This window comes from Prionailurus viverrinus, chromosome B1 (genome assembly GCF_022837055.1).
Source record: "Prionailurus viverrinus isolate Anna chromosome B1, UM_Priviv_1.0, whole genome shotgun sequence".
NCBI classification, from domain to species: Eukaryota; Metazoa; Chordata; class Mammalia; order Carnivora; family Felidae; genus Prionailurus; species Prionailurus viverrinus.
The window spans coordinates 144,288,954-144,308,407 of record NC_062564.1 but is presented as its reverse complement, the minus strand read 5'-3'; the positions used below and the strand labels follow the sequence as shown (position 1 = coordinate 144,308,407).

Sequence of the window (19,454 nt, the reverse complement as noted above, 5' to 3'; positions counted from 1 at the left end):
AGGCAGGGTGTGACCTTCCTCAAGGAACTCCTGGCAGCCTTAGTGCCTAGTGTTTATGTTGTATTAAAGACTAACCTTATCTTAACAGCAGCTAGCCCTTCAAGGTCCTGAAAGCCCTGCTTCCAAAATTCCTTAGAAACTTAATTTATCTCTATCTCCCTCCCTCCACAAACTTGAAAAGTATATAATCAGTCACTCCCCACAATCCCAGTGCAGTTCTCTCTGCCCATGGGTCCTGTGCCCATGCTATAATAAAATCACCTTTTTGCACCAAAACGTCTCAAGAATTCTCTCCTAGCCCTTTGCTCACGGAGCCCACTTCAAATTTCATCACTATGTCTCCAGCTGCCTTCTTCCTTTCCTTCAACAAACCCTTTTTGAAAAATGGGCATGGCCCAGCCTACGGTAAATTTCAGTGGGAAGAAGATGCCTTGCCAACAGATTAAAACACTTTTAAACCAAAGACCTGATCCTTTTCTCTTGCCTCCCCCCCCCCACCCCCCCCCCCCCCGCCCCACGGTCCACCGCCCCAGGCATTGGAGAATCGGGTGAGACGTGGGGGCTGGGCAGCGCGCTCCTGGGGGAAACCGGGGTGCGCCAGGGGGCGCCAGGGCCATCCGGCGCTAATCTGGCCAGCGCACAGCCAGGCGGTCTCCTAGCGACCCGAGTGGCTGGGAATACACACCACGAAGGCCCGGCTGTCGTCGCAGAGCCAGGGACACCATGGACGACCACAAGCGGCTGTGTGGGCCCGGGGCGCCAACCCGCGTGCCAGTGGGCAGGGACTGCGGGCCCTGGTAAGCGCGCCCCGCCCAGGCGAGGCGCACCCCGCGGGTGCCGCGAGGGGGCGCCTGCACCCCGTGCTTGCTGGGGGTAGGGGCGGCGGTGGCGGAGGGGGGGCGGGGCGGCGGTGGCGGAGGGGGGGCGGGGCGGCAAATGGCCAAGGAGGGCTCTGCTGGGCGTGCTGCTCGTCTTTTCTCCACAAGGTCCTCGGCACCTAAATGATTATCATGTGAGATAATAAACGCTTGATGCTCCTGTCGCAAAGCACACTTTTTTTCTGTTTTGCTCCCAACCTCCCAGGGGATGTAGATTGACATGGCCATTCCGGATGGGAAACTGATGGCCACAGAGTGCTCTGCGGAGACTGGCTTAGCTTACCACCCACCCTTCTGCGGGTTAGCCAATTGGATCTGGAGCCTTTGGCCACCCACCTTGTGACTGAGCCTCTGCTTGGGGGCGGGGTGGGGGAGGGAGTGCCTCACATACTGGGGCGGTCTGCTGCCATTTTGAATGGATGGTGTCACAGCCACAGGGCAGGAACCCAAGACTTTTTGACTTTGCGGATTCCTTGAGCTATTTATGAGAATGGAATTCGGCTCTCGGAGGCAGCCCGGTATGGTAGTTGATTCCAAAGTCTAGAATCAGAAAGGCTGGAGTCGAAGGTCAGTTCTCTTCTTGTTTGCCTAGCGACCTTAGACAAGTTACTTGCTGCTTCTGGGCTCAGTTTGCTTAACTGTAAAATGGGAACAACAAAATGAATCACCTTTATATGATCGTCGTGAGGATTAACTGCTATGTCACATGTAAGGCAGTTACTGACATAGAGTGTGTACCGTATGCATTTTAGCAATTATCAACCCTTTGGGAATCTTTTTTCCCACATTTTCAAAGTTTTTGTACTGAAATAATTAGATGCACAAGAAGTTGCCAAAATAGCACAGAGGTCCCATGCACCCCTCCCCCAGCTGCTTCCAGGGGTGCCATCTTACACAACTGTATTTCATTACCAAAGCAGGAAACGGGCATTGGCACAATACATTAGGCTATAGGCCTTACTTGGATTTCATCAGATTTTGCTTGCAGTTGTGTGTGTACTTCTATAAAATGTTGTCATATGTATTCACCAAGATACAAAAGTATTTCCTCACCACGAGGGAACTACTTCTTGCAACCCCTTTATCAGCACTCCTTTTCCCACCCCCAACCTTTAGCAACCACAATTGTTCTTCATTTCTGTAACTCTGTTCTTTTGAGGATGTTAGACAAGTAGAATAACACAGTATAACATCTTTTGAGATGGGCTTTTTTTCCGTCAGCATGAGGCTGCTAACAGGACACTGTGTATCAGCGGTTTGTTCATTTTTATTGCTCCTATGGTTGTATGACTGTTTGTTTGTTTCACCTATTGAAGGACATTTAGGTGCTTCTAGCTTTTGGCTGTTGCTATCAACATTTGTGTTCAGGTTTTTGTACAGACATATGTTGTCATTTCTTTAGGATAAATGCCCAATACTCTTTTGCAATTTTTTTAATATTTTATTTTTGAGAGAGAAAGAGAGAAAGAGAGCAAGCAGGGTGTGTGGGGGGGGGGACGGGGGGTGGGATAGCAGAGAGAGACACACACACACAGAATCCGAAGCAGGATCCAGGCTCTGGTGTGTCAGCACAGAGCCCAACGCGGGGCTTGAACTCACAGACCGCGAGATCATGACCTGAGCCGAAAGTCCGATGCTTAACCGACTGAGCCACCCAGGCACCCCATCTCTTTTGCAGTTCTTAAAAATGGAGATATCTATGGAGCATACGCTAGTAACTCTGAAAATAGTCAATGTTTAGGGAAAAAAATGTTTTCAGTTTTACTTTCTGGATCAAGTTTTTTTCATAAACTTAACAAAATGCAGAGCCACGTTTCTTAGCTGCAAGAGGCAAAACAGAGTGGTAGGAAGCTCTTGTGCTGTACTGGTTTCCTGTTAGCCTCTCAGAACTCAGTTTCTTCATTTAGAAGGGAGGAGGTAGCCTGGATTTCCTTCAGGTTCTGCCAGATCTGACATGCTATGAGGTTTGAGCTGGCTGCCATACTATCCCCATTTGGAGTTGTGGAACTGTTCTTTAGCAAAAATACCAGTCATCAGATCTGATTGTATGAAGTGCTTGGATGTTTGAGTTAGTTGTAAATGTATGGAACATAAACTGTAAAGATGTCTAATATTAAGAAAGTTACTTGCTAGTAGGTCATGCCTCATGGGTCAGCAAATTGCAAGGTTCGATGTAATTTCAACACCCCCACCACTTAGCTATTTGAGAATGATTTATTCGTTTCAAAGAGCAACTTTTCGTAGCCTTTCATTCTAGATCTGCACAGTAGAACTGGTTTAAGCCCAAACGCACGCACACACAGCAAGCAAGAAGTTTCTAGGACTCACAAGAAAAGAATAGGGCTCAAGCTGGAACCTCTTTTTTTTTTTTTTCTTTTTTTGAGAGATAAAGGCTAGCATAAGCCTGGGAGGAGCAGAGGGAGACAATGGAGAGACAGAATCTCAAGGAGGCTGCACACTCAGTGCAGAGCATGATCTGGGCTTGATCCCACAACCGCAAGATCGTGACCTGAGCCGGAAATCAAGAGGCAGATGTGTAACGGAGTGAGCCATCTGGTGCCCCGAGCTGAATGCTCTTAAAAATGCTTTGGGCCTATAAGGATGAGTGTAAAAGGAATAGATTAGGTGTAATGAGCCATTACAGATGAAAGGGGTCTGGAGGTGGAAGAGGCTTCAGAGAAAGACAGCAATAATATAGAAGTATCTGACTAGGGCAGGGTAATGTATTAAGATAATGAGTGACCTGTCTGTAAGTCCTGACTTAGGCAATGTCTGGGAGTGTTAGATTGTCCAGGAACTGGTCTCATTTTTCTTCCGTCAACCTCTTCCATCTCATCTTTATGTCCTAACAGCTCAGTGCAAACAGGGACCTGGTGGGTAAAGAGATTGACTGAAGCAGACAGACTGGGTGTAATAAAGCAGTAGGGAGAGACTGTGAATAAGAGGGTGTAGGACTCATCTATAGAAGGCACCACTGTGCCAATTGCAGCTCCATGGAAAAGTGGACCCAGTGTCCCCAGAGAGCCTGATTTTTATTCTAGATTATTCATGTGAACTTTTTTTATGTGTCAGAAGCTCTAGTGATGTGGCTAAACACCTTTCTCTGGAGTCACACTACCTGGATTAAAATCCCACCTCTAGGACTTATTACCTGTGGGATCTTTCACAAGTGTTTGTTTTGTTTTTAAACTTCTTTGTGCCGCAATTTCCTTAATATGTGGAAATAGTACACGGCACTCACTTCATTGGATTATTATGAGATTTAAGTAAGTTAATACATGTAAAGCATTAGAACATGCCTGTTATAGAAAAGTCCTTGATGTGTGTTAACCATTATAATTCTTATTCAAACAGAAAAGGGACCAAATGACAGGTTTGTAGGCCCCCCATGCAGCCCATGGACTGCCAATTTGCAACCTTTGACCCTCTGAGTTTAGGAGGTTAACCGAGGCCCACAGAGGTTCAATGATGTGCCAAGGTCATTCGGCTAGTTAGTTGTCACTGGGATCCAGGTTCTTGCCACTGTGGCACTGTGGTCCTTTAAAGGACAAGAAAAAGTCTCCAGAGTAGCTGCAGCTTGTAAGTGTCCTTCACAAGGAGAGTGGATAGATGAACCATGGTGGCAGCAGGTTGGTAATAAAGAATTAGATTTACATGGACGGGTCTTTATAATATGGTGCCTGGCAAACGAGTAAGAAATAGAATAGTACCATTTATGTAAATTAAGAACACATGCGTGTAAAAAGACAGCACAGATATCATAAGGAACATACAAGCGAAAGGGTTTGTTTTATTATTTATTTATTTAAAAAAATATGTTTAAATGTTTAATTTTGAGAGACAGAGACAGAGTGCAAGCAGGGGAGGGGCAGAGAGAAAGGGAGATACAGAATCCGAAACAGGCTCCAGGCTCCGAGCTGTCAGCATAGAGCCCAGTGCAGGGCTCCAACCACGAACCATGAGATCATGACCTGAGCCAAAGTCAGACGTTTAACCAACTGAGCCACCCACGTTCCCCAAAAGGGTTTGTCTTAAATCTGTGAGAGTGGTTTGCCTGTGCGGGGAGAACATTGAGAATGGGATGTGGGATAACACGGACTCAAGGAAACAGGGGAGGAGCCTTGCACAGACCAGTGATAATGTGCCCTGAGGCAGGAGTCTGTGGACCCTCTCCACAGAACCCTTCCTCCCCTATCTCACCTCCTCAAGAAAGGTGGAGGCCGGGGGCACCTGGGTGGCTCGGTTGGTTGTGTCTGACTTTGGCTCAGGTCATGATCTCACAATTCATGAGTTTGATGAGCCCTGCATGGGGCTCGCTGCTGTCAGCGTAGAGCCTGCTTCAGATCTTCCTGTGTCCTTCTCTCTCTGTCTCTCCCCTGCTCACAAACTCTCTCTCAAAAATGAATAAACATTTAAAAAAGAAAAAAGAAAAAAGAAATAAAAGAAAGATGGAGGTCAGCCTCCTTCCAACCTGTGTCCAACCTCTGTTCCCACCCCTATCCCTGTGGTGTGTTTTCTTCCAGGTACAAAGACAATCTGCCTTCCAAGTGTTACAGAAAGCACAAGCACAGGCCAACGTGCCCCACCTCTCTGAACAGTCTGCGATGGATATTTGTGAAGAAAGGACTGGATGACTTCCGGAAAGGCTGCCCACCTTGTGAGGGTCTGATCACTCGGGGTCCTCAGGAGGCCTTTCTCCCCCAGATTCGTCCCACAGCTCCTCGACCTGCCCCAAAGAAGAGGCAGCACAGGCGGCCCAAGGAAGCAGCCTCGTTTTCCAAGCTCTCGCCAGCCCAGCAGGCACAGAAGGCCTTCCTGGTGGATGTTCAAGCCCAGCTGACCCCGCACCCCTTGGCTCTCTACCCGAATCTGGGGGAAGACATGCCTGTTGAGGTGACCTCCTGACCTAGGGGTGTGGGAGGGCCTTGAAAATAATTCTCCTTAGTTGCCTGGGCGTTCTCTCGAGGGGGTGACATGTTTATGTAGGGAAGAGGACGATGAACACCCCCGGGGGTGAGAGTTTTCCTGGGGGCTGGAGCAGCCCTCCTTTCTCTGCTCCCGGCAACATACTCACCACTCCCTTTGCTTCCTGTGAGGCCAACCAGAAACATTTGACTTCTTTTCCCTTAACGTTCTACTAGCCTACTTTTGCTTGGGATATTTTGGAGGGAGAAACCAAGGGGGGAATTGTCCAGTCTTGCTTCTGTGACTCTAGCCTGGGGTTGAGGGGGCAGCTCCATTATGTCACCAGTGTCCTGGGCTGCTTTTGATTCCAAGCTCCACAATCCTTAACGTATGTCTCTTGTTCCTGGATCTCAGGATGGCTTCCACACCTCCAGGCATCAAGTCTGTCTTTCAAACAAGAAGGGGGAATGGGGCAAAGGTTAACTAGACAAATAATAACTTTCCTGGTAAACATCTCATTCATCTGACCACTTCTAGCTTCTAGGGAGTCTAGAAAATTGAGTTTCTTGGTTGGCGCATTGCAGTGTTGAACAAAACCTAGAACACGGTTCTGTTAGATTTCAGAAAAAAGGCAGAATGGATATCGGGCAGGGAACTAGCAGTGCCTGCTACCCCACCCCCACCCGTGGAGTCTGTTCCCTAGGTCAGTCAGCATGGCAGTTGTTCAGAAAAGTAAACTGAGTCTGGGTGGCTCAGTCAGTTGAGCATTGGACTCGATTTTGGCTCAGGTCATGATCCCAGGGTCCAGCAATTAAGCCGGGCCTCCATGCTGGGTGTGGAGCCTGCATGAGATTCTCTTTGTCTCTCTCAAAATATAATGAAAGAAAGAAAGAAAGAAAGAAAGAAAGAAAGAAAGAAAGAAAGAAAGAAAGAAAAAAAGAAAGAAAGAAAAAGAAAAGAAAGAAAGGAAAGAGAAAGAGAAAGAAAAGAAGGAAAACTTCTCTGCTAAGCCCTCTGATGGCCCTTTCTTAAAGTCCTTGCTATGGTCCAAAAGGCCCTGCACAGCCTGCTCTCTGCCCCACCCCTGCTCGGTTCCTCCTCCAACCTCACCACCTACTCCTCTGCTCTCACCCTGCTCCAGCCACTCTGGCCTCCTGGCTGCTCTGTGAACATAGCCAGCATGCTGGTTCAGATCTCTCTTCCGTGCCCGGGACACCTGCCCCCACATATCTGCCTGGCTCACTCCTTCGCTTCCCTCAGATCTTTGCTCACGTGTCTCATGAAATAACACTTCCTGTACTCTCATTCTCTATCCCTTACTGTGATCTGTTTTTCATCACAGCACTTGTCACCACTGGGCTCCTCACTGGAATAAAATCTCTGCAAGGGCAGGGACTTTATCTGTGTCTCTCTCTGTGTTCCACCAATACCTGGCGTTCAGTCAATATTTGTGCATAATGAATGAGCGAATGGATAAACAAATGATTCGTGTCAGGGGAGCTTACAGAAAGGACAACTAGAATTTCTCATCAATTGTTTTCCACTTGGGGCTTTTCTCCACCGTCTCCTGCAGGCCAGAGCTTTGGAGCCTGTGACAAACAGATAATTTCCACATCCTTGCAGACGGTGCGTAGGATTGTGGCCCCTATTTCCATGTCTGACCTCCCCAACTGGGTGTGTTGGCTTCTTTCTGAGGCAGGATCTCTTCCTGTGGTATTATGACGGCCACGAGCAGCTCTAGATTGAAATGCTACCAAGAACACCTCTTTTTGCAGGCGTGCTTCCAGCAAAATCCCATAGCCCAGTTCCCGTGAGTAAACTTTGGATTAGGTGCCTGTTCCTAAACCAGTCACTGTGGTCTTGCTTGACCTGACCTGCCTGTGGAGCGAGGCTGGGGTCCAAAGAAAAATCTAGATACTGTTATTTATAGGAGGAAGAATCGATGCCCGGCCATCAAAAACTACAGAAGCCCTCTAGAGGCACTGCCTAATGTCTAGGCGGTGGACGCTTACCCCAGCGCCCGGCACGGTTCCTGCACAGAAACTGATGAAGGGCATAACCTGGCTGGAAAAGCAAAGCAGAGGGGCATGCTGTTGGTCTGGTCCATTTTAGAATCAAGGAGCCTTCTTTTTCAGCACATTTTTCTTCTCTTCAAGGCTGTTTTCTGTTTGTAGCTCTTATTAAAGGTGCTGGAAGTGCTGGATCCCGTCAGGAAACTGGAGGACACCTGGGCTTATTGTCAGGGCATCAGGAAAAGAACAAAGGAACCGGCAAAACTTTTAAAAAAACATTCTACTGAAATCCACCCGGGACTGTAAGTATTGTCCTTACCCCCTCGCTCTTTCCTGTCACCTGATGAAACCTTCGAGGACTGACCTTCTCAAAGCCCCTCATCTTCGGAATCATTGTGAGAAGCAAAATAACTAAGTTCCCAAGGAGAAAGGAGAGGAGCCTTGGGTCCTATTCTTAGTGTGTACTTCATAAATGGATGTGAATTATCCAGCAATACAACATGGGTGTGTGTACATGACTGTAGGAGAGCTGTTCGGGAAGGGGAAAACTGCAGAAAACCGGATTCATTGGCCCACAGTGGCTCTTTGAATCATCTATGGCAAAAGCCCTTTTATTCAATACGATTGGGACTAGTAGTTTGTAGGGCAGGAAAAAAAAAAAAAAAACTAAAAAAACTAAAAACTTCTTTAAAAAGATGATGCTTAACTACTTTCAACACATTCTATTTTACCCTCAAACATACCTGTACATTCACTTGTTTAATTTTCACAGCAACCTTCCTTTGTATCACACTCTTCTATTCTATTCCCAGGTCATGTAATATTTAACCTAAAATGTTAATGCCATGGTAGACATGCTTGACAAAAATAGATTTGGGATACCAATTCGCCTTGTGACTTTATTTATTTTTTTTTATTTAAAAAAAAAATTTTTTTTTTTCAACGTTTATTTATTTTTGGGACAGAGAGAGACAGAGCATGAACGGGGGAGGGGCAGAGAGAGAGGGAGACACAGAATCGGAAACAGGCTCCAGGCTCTGAGCCATCAGCCCAGAGCCCGACGCGGGGCTCGAACTCGCGGACCGCAAGATCGTGACCTGGCTCAAGTCGGACGCTTAACCGACTGCGCCACCCAGGCGCCCCTCGCCTTGTGACTTTAAATGATATCACTGGTGGGCCCTCGGGAGTGTGGGAGAACTGGAGAGCAGCCTACCCACAGACCCTAGACCACTCTCAGAGAACCCAGGCCCATGGCCACGAAGAGCTTTTATTAAATTATACATGTTTGCTAAAGTGACGCACAAGGTGACAGGAGCCCCACTGTTCTGGCTGCTGAGTGTACCCCCCTGGTAAAACCAGGGAGACAACTGGGCACACTCTGTCTTTCTTCCACTAGGAAGCGAGATGGCCCATGGGAAACGCAGCTCCCTTTCCTGAAGGGAGCCCCACCCCGGCCAGTCCCTGCTGGGGTCCCCATGGGACAGTCCACCTGTTACAGGATTTCACTTCACAAGTCCTTTTGAACCTAGATCCATGTGCTCCAACATGGCCGCTGTCAGTAGTAAAGGTCATATTTTAGCTTCCATCTTTGCCCTTTGTATTATTTTGCTCAGAACCTGGCTGAGGAAGAGAGAGGAGTGTTCTAAGTAGGGCTCCCCTTGGAGACTTTAACAGTGTGGGTTGGTGTGGCCCTAGGAGCATCTTTGAGTTAATGGACCTTCAGTGAATTATTAGCTGGTTTTCTTTATGCAAAATAACAATAACAACAACAACAACAACAACAAACCACAGTACTACTGAGCACCTAGGGACAATGCTAGGTTCTGAGGACCTAGTGGTGAACAGGCTAGGACCCTGTCCTCACGGTGATTGCAGTGTGCTGTGGAAGGGAGCACGAGTACAGACAGAAGGTATGAATCTTAGTTCACAAAGCCATGTGTTTACAAAAAACCACTTTCCTTTTTCTATTTATATCATCTCATCCCACTGAGTAGCAAACTTTCAATCATGGTCATTACTTACACTATAAGAAAGTGGGATAGGTCCCCAATAATCGCAGGATGGATCTTTAACTTCTTTCTGGTCTTTGGGACTCATTCTTCTGTCTATTCTTGCCATTTGTGGTACACTCTGTCCACCCACCCGTGTCTTCCTGCGTCACCTGTCACATCTAGCGTGACTGCTGCAATGAGCTTGGGGTTCTGCACAGTGCGGGCTGTGCCTTTAACTGCAGGCAGTTTCCCTGGTCAACCCTGAAGAAATCTCCAGGGCAAGAAATGAAAAACAAATGGGTTATCTACTTGAAAAGAGAGAAGGTAAAAGTATAGAGGAAATGAACAAAACTAATATCTTAATAAATTATCATCGCAAAATGAATGTATAAGTATGTAATGGCAAGTTTTTCTGTCAGCATACTCTTAGCATATTCTGTTAGCATATTCTTGTACAGTGGCTGCTGTACAAAGTAACACGAATTGGGGGTGCCTGGGTGGCTCAGTCGGTTACGTGTCCAACTCTTGATTTCAGCTCAGGTCATGATCCCAGGGTCATGGGATCCTCTCTGAGCATGGAGCCTGCTTAAGATTCTCTCTCTCTCTCTCTCTCTCTCTCTCTCTCTCTCTCTCTCCCTCTCTCTCTCTCCCCCTCTCTCCCTCTGCCCCTCTCTCACTTGTGCTCCTTCTCTCTAAAAATATCCCCCCCCCCAAAAAAAACCCCAAAGTGACACAAATTTAGTGGTTTAAAGCAACAGAAATTTATTATCTCACAGTTTAGGGGGCCAGAAGTCCAAAATCAGTATTACTGTGCTGAAATCAAAGTATCAGCAGGCCATGTTCCTTCCAGAGGCTCTAGGGGAGAATCCATTCCTTGCTTCTTCAAGCTTCTGGTGGCTATTGGTATTCCATGGCCATGGCCACATCACTCCAGTCTTCAAGGTCAACATCTTCAAGTCTCTCTCTGCTCTGTCTTCACATCCCCTTCTCCTCTGTGTGTGTGTGTCAAACCTCCCTCTGCCTTCCTCTTACAAGGACACTAGTGATGGCATTTAGGGGCCACCCAGGTAATCCAGGATAATCTTACCATCTCAAGCTCCTTAAATTAGTTGTATCTATATAGATGGTTTCTCCAAGTAAAGTACAACGTTTAGTACCTGATCTCTTTCAGGGCCGTTATCAGCCTACCATAGCATGAGTTAATATCTCCCATTTCAAAACAACTCTCATTGAGCACAGACTCTCCTTTCCCTTACAGCAAACTCTTTGAAAAAGGTGCCCATACTTACTTCCTCTTCTTTCTTTAACTCATCAGCACTGCAACGGGTCTGCCCTTGGTCAAGGTCACCATTGACCTCTGTGTCACCTGATCACTTCTCTGTGATCATCATGCTTGATGTGTCAGTAGCAGTTGACAAAATTGATGATGTCCTCTTTCTTGAAACAGTTTTTTTTCACTTAGCCTCTTGAATACACCCTTTCTTGTTTCTCCTCCTACTTCAATGACCCTCTCCCCAACCTTCTTTTGCTGGTCCCTTCTCATCTTCCTTTTAATATTAAATGCATCAGTCTCTGACATCTTTTCTGTATGTTTACTCACACCTAAGTGACCTCATCCAATCCCTCTTTATATGGATGTTCAACATTTCCCTTGGGTGTATAATTGGCATCTCAAACTCAATGAGTCAAAACCGAACTCTTGATTTCTTCCCCAGAACTACTCAGCCTTCCGTCTTCTCCTGATCAGTAAATGGCAATGCCCTTCTTCCAGTTACTTTTGAAACAATAGTTGCGACCTGCCAACAAACCCTCATGGCTTTCCTTTTGAAATATATCTGGACTCTCAGCTACAGTACTACTGTCACTGTATTCCAAGATACCATCAGCTCTTGCCTGGATGATTGAAATAGTTTCTAGCTAGTCTCATGGCTTCCGGAGTTAACCCCACTCCCTGCCCCAGTCTATTTTTCACACAATAGTTAAAATGATTCTTTCAGCCTCATTCCTGTGCTCAAACTTCTCCAGTTAAGGTACAGCATAGGGAATGGAGTCAATGGTATTGTAATAGCATTGCACGGTGACAGCTGAGGTGAGCGCAGCATAACATACAGACATGTCAAATCACCGTGTTGTGTACTTGAAACTAATAAGACATTGTGTATCAACTGTACTTCAATTAAAAAAAATTTACTGCAGGATATATATGATGACAACAAATGCTATGTTTTTGTTTGCCTGATTAACAAAAATTCTCCAGTTGCTTACTCGTTCAGATTAAAACCCAGAGTCCTACAGTTGCTTCTAAGATCCCTATGATCAGGCCCCCTGTGACCTCTCAGGCCTCACTGTCTGCTACTCTGTCCTTTAATCCTGCCCCTCCAACCACACTGGCCTCTTTGCTGTTCCTCATCCACACTTAGCACGCTCATTCCTTGGAGCCTTTGCACCCGCTTTTCTTTTCTGCCTGGTGTCTGCATAGTTTGATATCTGCATGGCTTGATTAATTTCTTCTTTTGGGTCTCTGTTCAACTATCACTTTGGTAGCAAGGATTTCTCTGTACAAATTAAAAGCCCCCGTCCTCACTCTCCATCCCTCCTGTCTTGTTTTATTTTTCTTTATATCACTTGTAATCACCTGGCATATGTTTACCTCTTTCCTACCTGTCTCTCCCTAATCAATTGCAAATTATGTGAGGACAGGGCCTAAGCTTTATTTACAGCTAAACTCTAATGCCTAGGACAGTGCCTAGTACATAGTTGGTGTTTAGTAAATACTTGTTGAATGAGTGGATGGATGAATTAATATTTAGGTGCTGTGAAAAGAAGGTACATGTTGCCAGGAATGAAATATGGGTTCTGGGGAAAGCCTATGTGAATGCTTTCCTGAGGAAGGGACATGTGTGTTGAAACATAAGGAGGGGATGAGGAAATGCAGAAGGCGTTGCAGTCAGATGGTACAACGTGTACAAAGGGTCCGTGGCTGAAGGCAGCATGATGAATTCATGCAACTGAGAGAAGGCCACTACGGCTGGAGCTCAGAGAGTGAGGGAGGATGGCACAATTCCAGAAGAATCTGGAGATACAGGCAAGGACCAGGCCATGAAGAGCCTTGGAAACTGAGTTAAGACTTAGGTCTTCATTGGAAGAGTCACAAGAAGCTACTGAACACAAAAACTTGTACCTGAATGTTCAGAGCAGCACCATGCCCAATAGTCCAAAGGGGCAGCAACTCGGGTGCCCGTCAACTGATGATAGATAAACAAAATGAGGTCTAACAATGGAATCTTAGCCATAAAAAGGGATAAAGTCCTGATACATGTCATAGCATGTACACACCTTGAAATGTTATGCTAAGTGAAGGAAACCAGACACAAAATACCATATAGTATAAGGTTCTATTCAGATAAATTGTCCAGAATAGGCAAACCCTTAGAGGTGGAATGTAGATTTCTGGTTTTCAGGAGCAGAGAGAATGGGGGAAATGAAGAATGACTGTCAATGCTTACAAGCTTCTTTCTGGGGTGATCAAGATGTTCCAGAATGAGATCATGGTATCGGTGGCATAACTTTGTAAATATATGAAAGCCACTGAATTGTATATTTTGAAATGGTAAGTATTATGGTATGGGAATTATAACTCAATTTAAAAAAAGAAGCTATCGAGAGGTTTAATTGAGGGTGAAGGGTAGCAGCATTTGGTACGGCCAGATTTATATTTTGAAATGACTGTTTTAGCTGCAGTACAGAGATGAATTAGCGGTTGGGGGTTCGGGCCCCAAGAGAAGATCGGAGACACCAGTGAGAAGCACTGCAACAGTCCAGAGAAAGAGACAGAGTTAAAACCTACGAGATTTATTAATGGGCTGGATTTTAGGGACAAGAGAGAGAGAAGTCAAGGATATCTCCTGGCTTTGGCTGTCTCCAAGCACAGTAATTTGGGCTTTTACCTGGCACATGTCTTCATAAATGGCACTCATAGTTTCAAAAAATCAACTTATAATGGTAAAATGCTGCATACATTTTAATTATTATAACTAATCATGATATATTTGCCTTTATGATACTGATAATGAGGATGTGGTTTTTGGAAAATTAACGTAGACCTAGTGAGCTTGTGAGAGACTGAAATGCTTGCATTATCATCTTCTTCCCTCAAGATAGTGTTTGTAATCTATTTGGATTCATGGTGTCTCATGTTGCGATTCTTTGGTGATCTCACTGTCCTTAGTCCCAAGAAGACTCCTGGGTCGCATCCAGGTCAATGGCTTTTTAAAGAAAAGAAGCCAAGTGAAACAGATTTGCTACACCAAGATGGTCCTCTTCTTCATGAAAATGTACGCAAAGGAGTTAGTGACTTCTGCAACTGGGCTACTTCTTTTGTAAGTTAGTAGTAGGATTTACAACCTACTTTTATTTTTTTTTTAATTTTTTTAATGTTTATTTTTGAGACGGAGAGAGACAGAGCATGAACGGGGGAGGGTCAGAGGGAGGGAGACACAGAATCCGAAGCAGGCTCCAGGCTCCGAGCTGTCAGCACAGAGCCCGACACAGGGCTCAACTCACGGACTGTGAGATCATGACTTGAGCCGAAGTCGGATGTTCAACCGACTGAGCCACCCAGGCGCCCCTCAACCTACTGTTATTTTTTAAGTTTAATTATTTATTTTGAGAGAGAGAGAGAGAGAAAGAGAGAGAGAGAGTGCTTGAGTCTGGGAGGTGCAGAAAGAGAAGGAGAGAGAATCCCAAGCAAGCTCTACACTGTCAGCATGGAGCCCGATGCAGGGCTTGAACTCACCAACCCATGAGATCATGACCTGAGCCAAAATCATGAGTCTGATGCTTAACAGCCTGAGACACCCAGACACCTGCTTACAGCCTACTTTTTAAAGTCAAGCTCACGGGACGTCTGGGTGGCTCAGTTAGTTAAGTGTCTGACTTCGGCTCAGATCATGATCTCACGATTTGTGACTTTGAGCCCCGCGTCGGGCTCTGTGCTGACAGCTCAGAGCCTGGAACCTGCTTCAGATTCTGTGTCTCCTCTTCTCTCTGCCCCTCTGTCGCTTGCTGTCTGTCTCTCAAAAATAAACATTAAAGTCAAGCTCAGAGTTACTATTACTAAAAAACAGTGTTCACATATGATAAATAATCAAAGTCATAAAGGAATCTTTATGACTCTGTTACCATTTGTAATAGAAATGTGTCCTGTAGATGATGTTTCTGGAAAGTTTGCAAACTTGCAGCCTATTCAAATGTTTATTGTTTATATGCCACATTGCTGTTGTTTCTTTCTTTCTTTTTAGTGGCTCGCTTTCTTTGCCATCTTTATTGAGATATAACTGACATATAACATTATGTAAGTTTAAGGTGTACAATGTGATAATTTTACACACACACACACATATTGCAAAATGATTGCCACAATAGGGTTAGTTAACACATCCATCACCTCATATAATTACCTTTTTTTGAGTGCAGTGAGAACATTTAAGATCTACTCTCTTGGTAACTTTCAAGCCTAAATACAATATTGTCAATTATAGTCACCACGCTGTAACTTAGATTCCCAGAACTACTCATCTTATAACTGAAAGTTTGTATACTTTGGCTAATAACTATTCATTTTCCCTACTCTGTTGTTTCATATCTTTATTTTCTATTTCAATGTCTTTCTTTCTTTCTGTCCTTCACTCCTTCTTCAACTCGTTTTTCTCAGTTATATTTAAGTACTTGGGCAGTTATGCTTAACTACAACCTTCACAAAAGGTATTTCTGACATAAATGGATTTTTGACTTAGTTATTAAAGTCTTTTCTTTCCCTCCTTCTAAGAACCTACTTATTGGGTTGTGTTCCTGAGTCCCTGTAGATACAGATTCCTTAGGTTTTTACTGGATTTAAGACCTTCTAGGGGCGCCTGGGTGGCGCAGTCGGTTAAGCGTCTGACTTCAGCCAGGTCACGATCTCGCGGCCCGTGAGTTCGAGCCCCGCGTCAGGCTCTGGGCTGATGGCTCAGAGCCTGGAGCCTGTTTCCGATTCTGTGTCTCCCTCTCTCTCTGCCCCTCCCCCGTTCATGCTCTGTCTCTCTCTGTCCCCCCCCAAAATAAATAAACGTTGAAAAAAAAATTTATTATTAAAAAAAAAGACCTTCTAGGATTTGCAATCTTCCTTCCCTTTTTTAGAACATTAATCAGTTTTAGTCAGTGTATTATTTAGGACTATTTCATTGGCAGGTGACTGAAATATAGTTCAGACTGGATTAAGGTAGAAAGGGAACCATCCAGGGAGTTTCAGGTATAGCTGGATCTAGGTGCTAAAACGTTGTTAGGCGTTCTCTCTGTCTCTTGGCTGCTCTCCTCTATCTGAATCCATTTATCTTATTTCAGTTTCAGGTGTACAACATAGTGATTTGCCAGTTCTATACATTTGGCTATGTTCATCACAAGTGTAGTTACCATCTGTCACCATAAAATGCTATTACAATACTACTGATTATATTCCTATATTGTACCTTTTATCCCCATGACTTATTCCTTCCATAACTAGAAAGCTGTACTTCCCAGTCCCCTTCACCCATTTCGCCTATTCCCCACACCCTCCCTCTGACAACCACCAATTTGTTCTCTATTTATGGGTCTCTTTCTGTTTTCTCGTTTGTTTGTTCATTTGTGTTGCTTTTTAGATTCCACACATAGGTGAAATCATACGTCTTTCTCTGTTTGTCTCAATTCATTTGGCACAATACCTTCTGGATCCATTGATGTTGTCACCAATGGCAAGATCTCATTCTTTTTTATGGCTGAGTACTATTTCAGTGTGTGTGTGTGTGTGTGTGTGTGTGTGTGTGTGTGTCTGTCACATCTTCTTTATGCACTCAGAAGTCTGCTTATGATTAAATCGACTGAATTTTTCTCAGCTCAGGGACTCATGCTGGCTGGTGCTAGTTGTCTCTTTTTTTTATTTATTAAAAAAAATTTTTTTTAACATTTATTTATTTTTGAGACAGAGAGAGACAGAGCATGAACAGGGGAGGGGCAGAGAGAGAGGGAGACACAGAATCTGAAACAGGCTGCAGGCTCTGAGCTGTCAGCACAGAGCCCGACGCGGGGCTCGAACTCACGAATCATGAGATCATGACATGAGCTGAAGTCGGACGCTTAACCGACCAAGCCACCCAGGAGCCCCCTAAGTTGTCTCTTAATGCACTGACAAAGCCCTCCGGAGCCCCAGAAGTTCTTGTCTCTGGTAAATGCTGACTGAGCATTTTCTACCTCTCTTTCAAGCTACCTCTTCTCTAGCCATAGTCAAATGCCTCCCTTAGAGTAAAGAAGAATTTCACCATTTGTCCTTGATTCATGCAATGTGATATTCTTCCAGGGAAGTTCAAACATTGATGAAGAGTTCATCCTGAAACAGTTTGACATTGACTACTGGAGCAAACCAAGCCATGATGTGCTCCACACAATGAGACTCAACCAGGTTCCTCTGGAGGTAAAGAAACTGCGGGAGCCACGATTTTTCCAGAAACTAGACTATGAGCAGAAACACCGGAAACTGCAGGTAATTGCCAATGAGGAGAAGTCTAAAAATCAAGAAAACTCAGTTGAATTAAAACCTTAAATGTTCTTGATTTCTGGTACTTCAGCAGGGCATTGGCTTTTTTGAGTAGGATTCTTGAATTTTTTTTTTTGGTGTTTAATAAATATTTGTTAAATCAATGAATATTTAATATATATAATAAAGCCATTTATACAAACAAGGCATGCCATTCAGCATTATTGTTAATAACTGAATAATCATTGTTATTTCTATGTGTTTATAGGTTGACATCCTCTCTCTTGTTGTGTTTTATATGTTGAAATCCTAACAGTTGATGGGAATATATATGAATGTTTACTAATCCAAGAGTTGAATGCTGCCATTAATGATCATGAAAGTTGTTTATTCTGTGTAAAGAATTCTTGAATTTTGGGGAGAGTCTTAATGACCACAAACCATTACTCTTGACCACATGTTGCCTGATTATTAACAAATGGCTCAGTTCTTCAATACCTCTTGCGGGTGAAGATAGAAGGAAACAGAGGAGAAGAAACATTCTGTGTTCCTAAGGGAAGAAGTATGGACTCTTAAGTTCTTTTCTACTTTTCTACACCATGTACAGCTGCAAATGCATATACACATGTATCAAATTGTATCAGTGCAACAACAGATTTAAGTAGCTAAGTGGTGGTGGGGGTGGTGGTGAGAGTGGAGAAGCTCCTTTCTCTGAATGAAAAAGAATATATTATCTCCAATTTCCCTCTGTCTTTTACATGTAATCTTTGATGCTGTATTTCTAACGTATAAACATATTAACGTTGTCCTTTATAGTTGAATACAGTCAGCTGACCTGTTTTTACAAAGGTGATGTTTTCCATCCTTGGTTCTGTTGTATAAGGTTTATGAAAACTATGCATTCCAGCACTAATAGCACTTTAAATTTCCCATTTCCCCCTCATCTTTCTATTTTTTTTTTTTTTTGAGAGAGAGAGAGAGGAGAGAGAGAGAGCATGAGCACAAACAGGAGAGGGGCAGAGAGAGAGAGAGAGAAAGAGAGAGAGAGAGAGAGAATCCTAAGCAGTCCAAAGCACTGACAGTGTGGAGTCAGATGAGGGGCTTGAACTCATGAACCATGAGATCATGACCTGAGCCAGAACCAAGAGCTGGACACTTAACCAACTGCGCCACCCAGGCACCCCCCCCCACCCACCCCAACCTCATCTTTCTAAAAGGTAAAATGCAAAGTGATGCTGGACAGGCAAATCATGTCCATCACACCTGAGGTCTGAACCACAGCTTGTCCTGAATCTGTGCTGAATCAAATTGCTCAATTCCCTGTATGTACAATAGTTGCACAACCACGGCTCTATAAACCGTGGTGGTTATTGCCAAAATTGAACTTTTGACTGGCAGGCAGAGGGTCACTATGTAAAAGTTCAAATACGTTTCCATATGGTATCACTTTCCTTCCGCCTGGAGGGCCTCCTTTAACACTGCTTCTAGTGTCGATCTGCTGGTGATTGAACCCTTCAGCTTTTGTATGTCTGAAAATATCCTTATTCTGCCTTCCTTCTGAAGATGTTTTTGTGGGTATAGAATGCTCGGTTCACAGTTTTTTATTTTTATTTTTTTTGGTACTTTATTTTTATTTTTTGTCTTGGTTGTATTGTTTCTGGTGAGAAACCTGATGCCCTCCTTGTCTTTGTCTTTCTGGATGTGTGTTCTTCTGTGGCGACTTTAAAGATGTTCTCTTTGTCACTGGTGGTGGGTGATGTGATTATTATATACACCTTGGTATACATTTCTTGTGCTTGGGGTTTGTTGAACCTCTTTGATCCATGGGTTTATAGTTTTCATCAAATTTGGAGACATCTTGACCATTATTCCTTCAAACATTTTTTTGTCTCAGCCCCTCCCCTGCCCCCTCCAAAGACTCCAATTACGTGTAATTAGGCTGCATGGAGTGGTCTCCCAACTCAGCTGCTCTGTGAAGCTTTTCTTTTTCTGTTCAGTTTTGATTCTTCTTTTCTTCTGTTGCTACTGCTGTCTTTAAACGTTCTAATCTGTTCTTTCTGCAATGTCTAATCAGCCGCTGATCCTGTCTAGTGTGTTTTTCATCTCATACATTATAATT

The 19,454-nt window shown here is 44.4% G+C and overlaps 1 protein-coding gene across 3 annotated transcripts in view; it reads left to right on the top strand.

Annotated features, from left to right (window-relative positions):
* Window positions 1-680: 680 nt before the first annotated feature.
* FAM47E (family with sequence similarity 47 member E) overlaps window positions 681-19,454 on the top strand; it is a 36,433-nt gene continuing 17,659 nt past the window's right edge. For all 3 annotated transcript variants that reach the window (XM_047856280.1, XM_047856279.1, XM_047856278.1), the window contains exons 1-5: window positions 681-797; window positions 5,402-5,771; window positions 7,958-8,097; window positions 14,015-14,165; window positions 17,159-17,341. In XM_047856280.1, coding sequence (XP_047712236.1) covers window positions 724-797; window positions 5,402-5,771; window positions 7,958-8,097; window positions 14,015-14,165; window positions 17,159-17,341 — 918 coding nt within the window. In that variant the 5' untranslated portion in view covers window positions 681-723. The remainder of the gene's footprint in view (window positions 798-5,401; window positions 5,772-7,957; window positions 8,098-14,014; window positions 14,166-17,158; window positions 17,342-19,454) is intronic.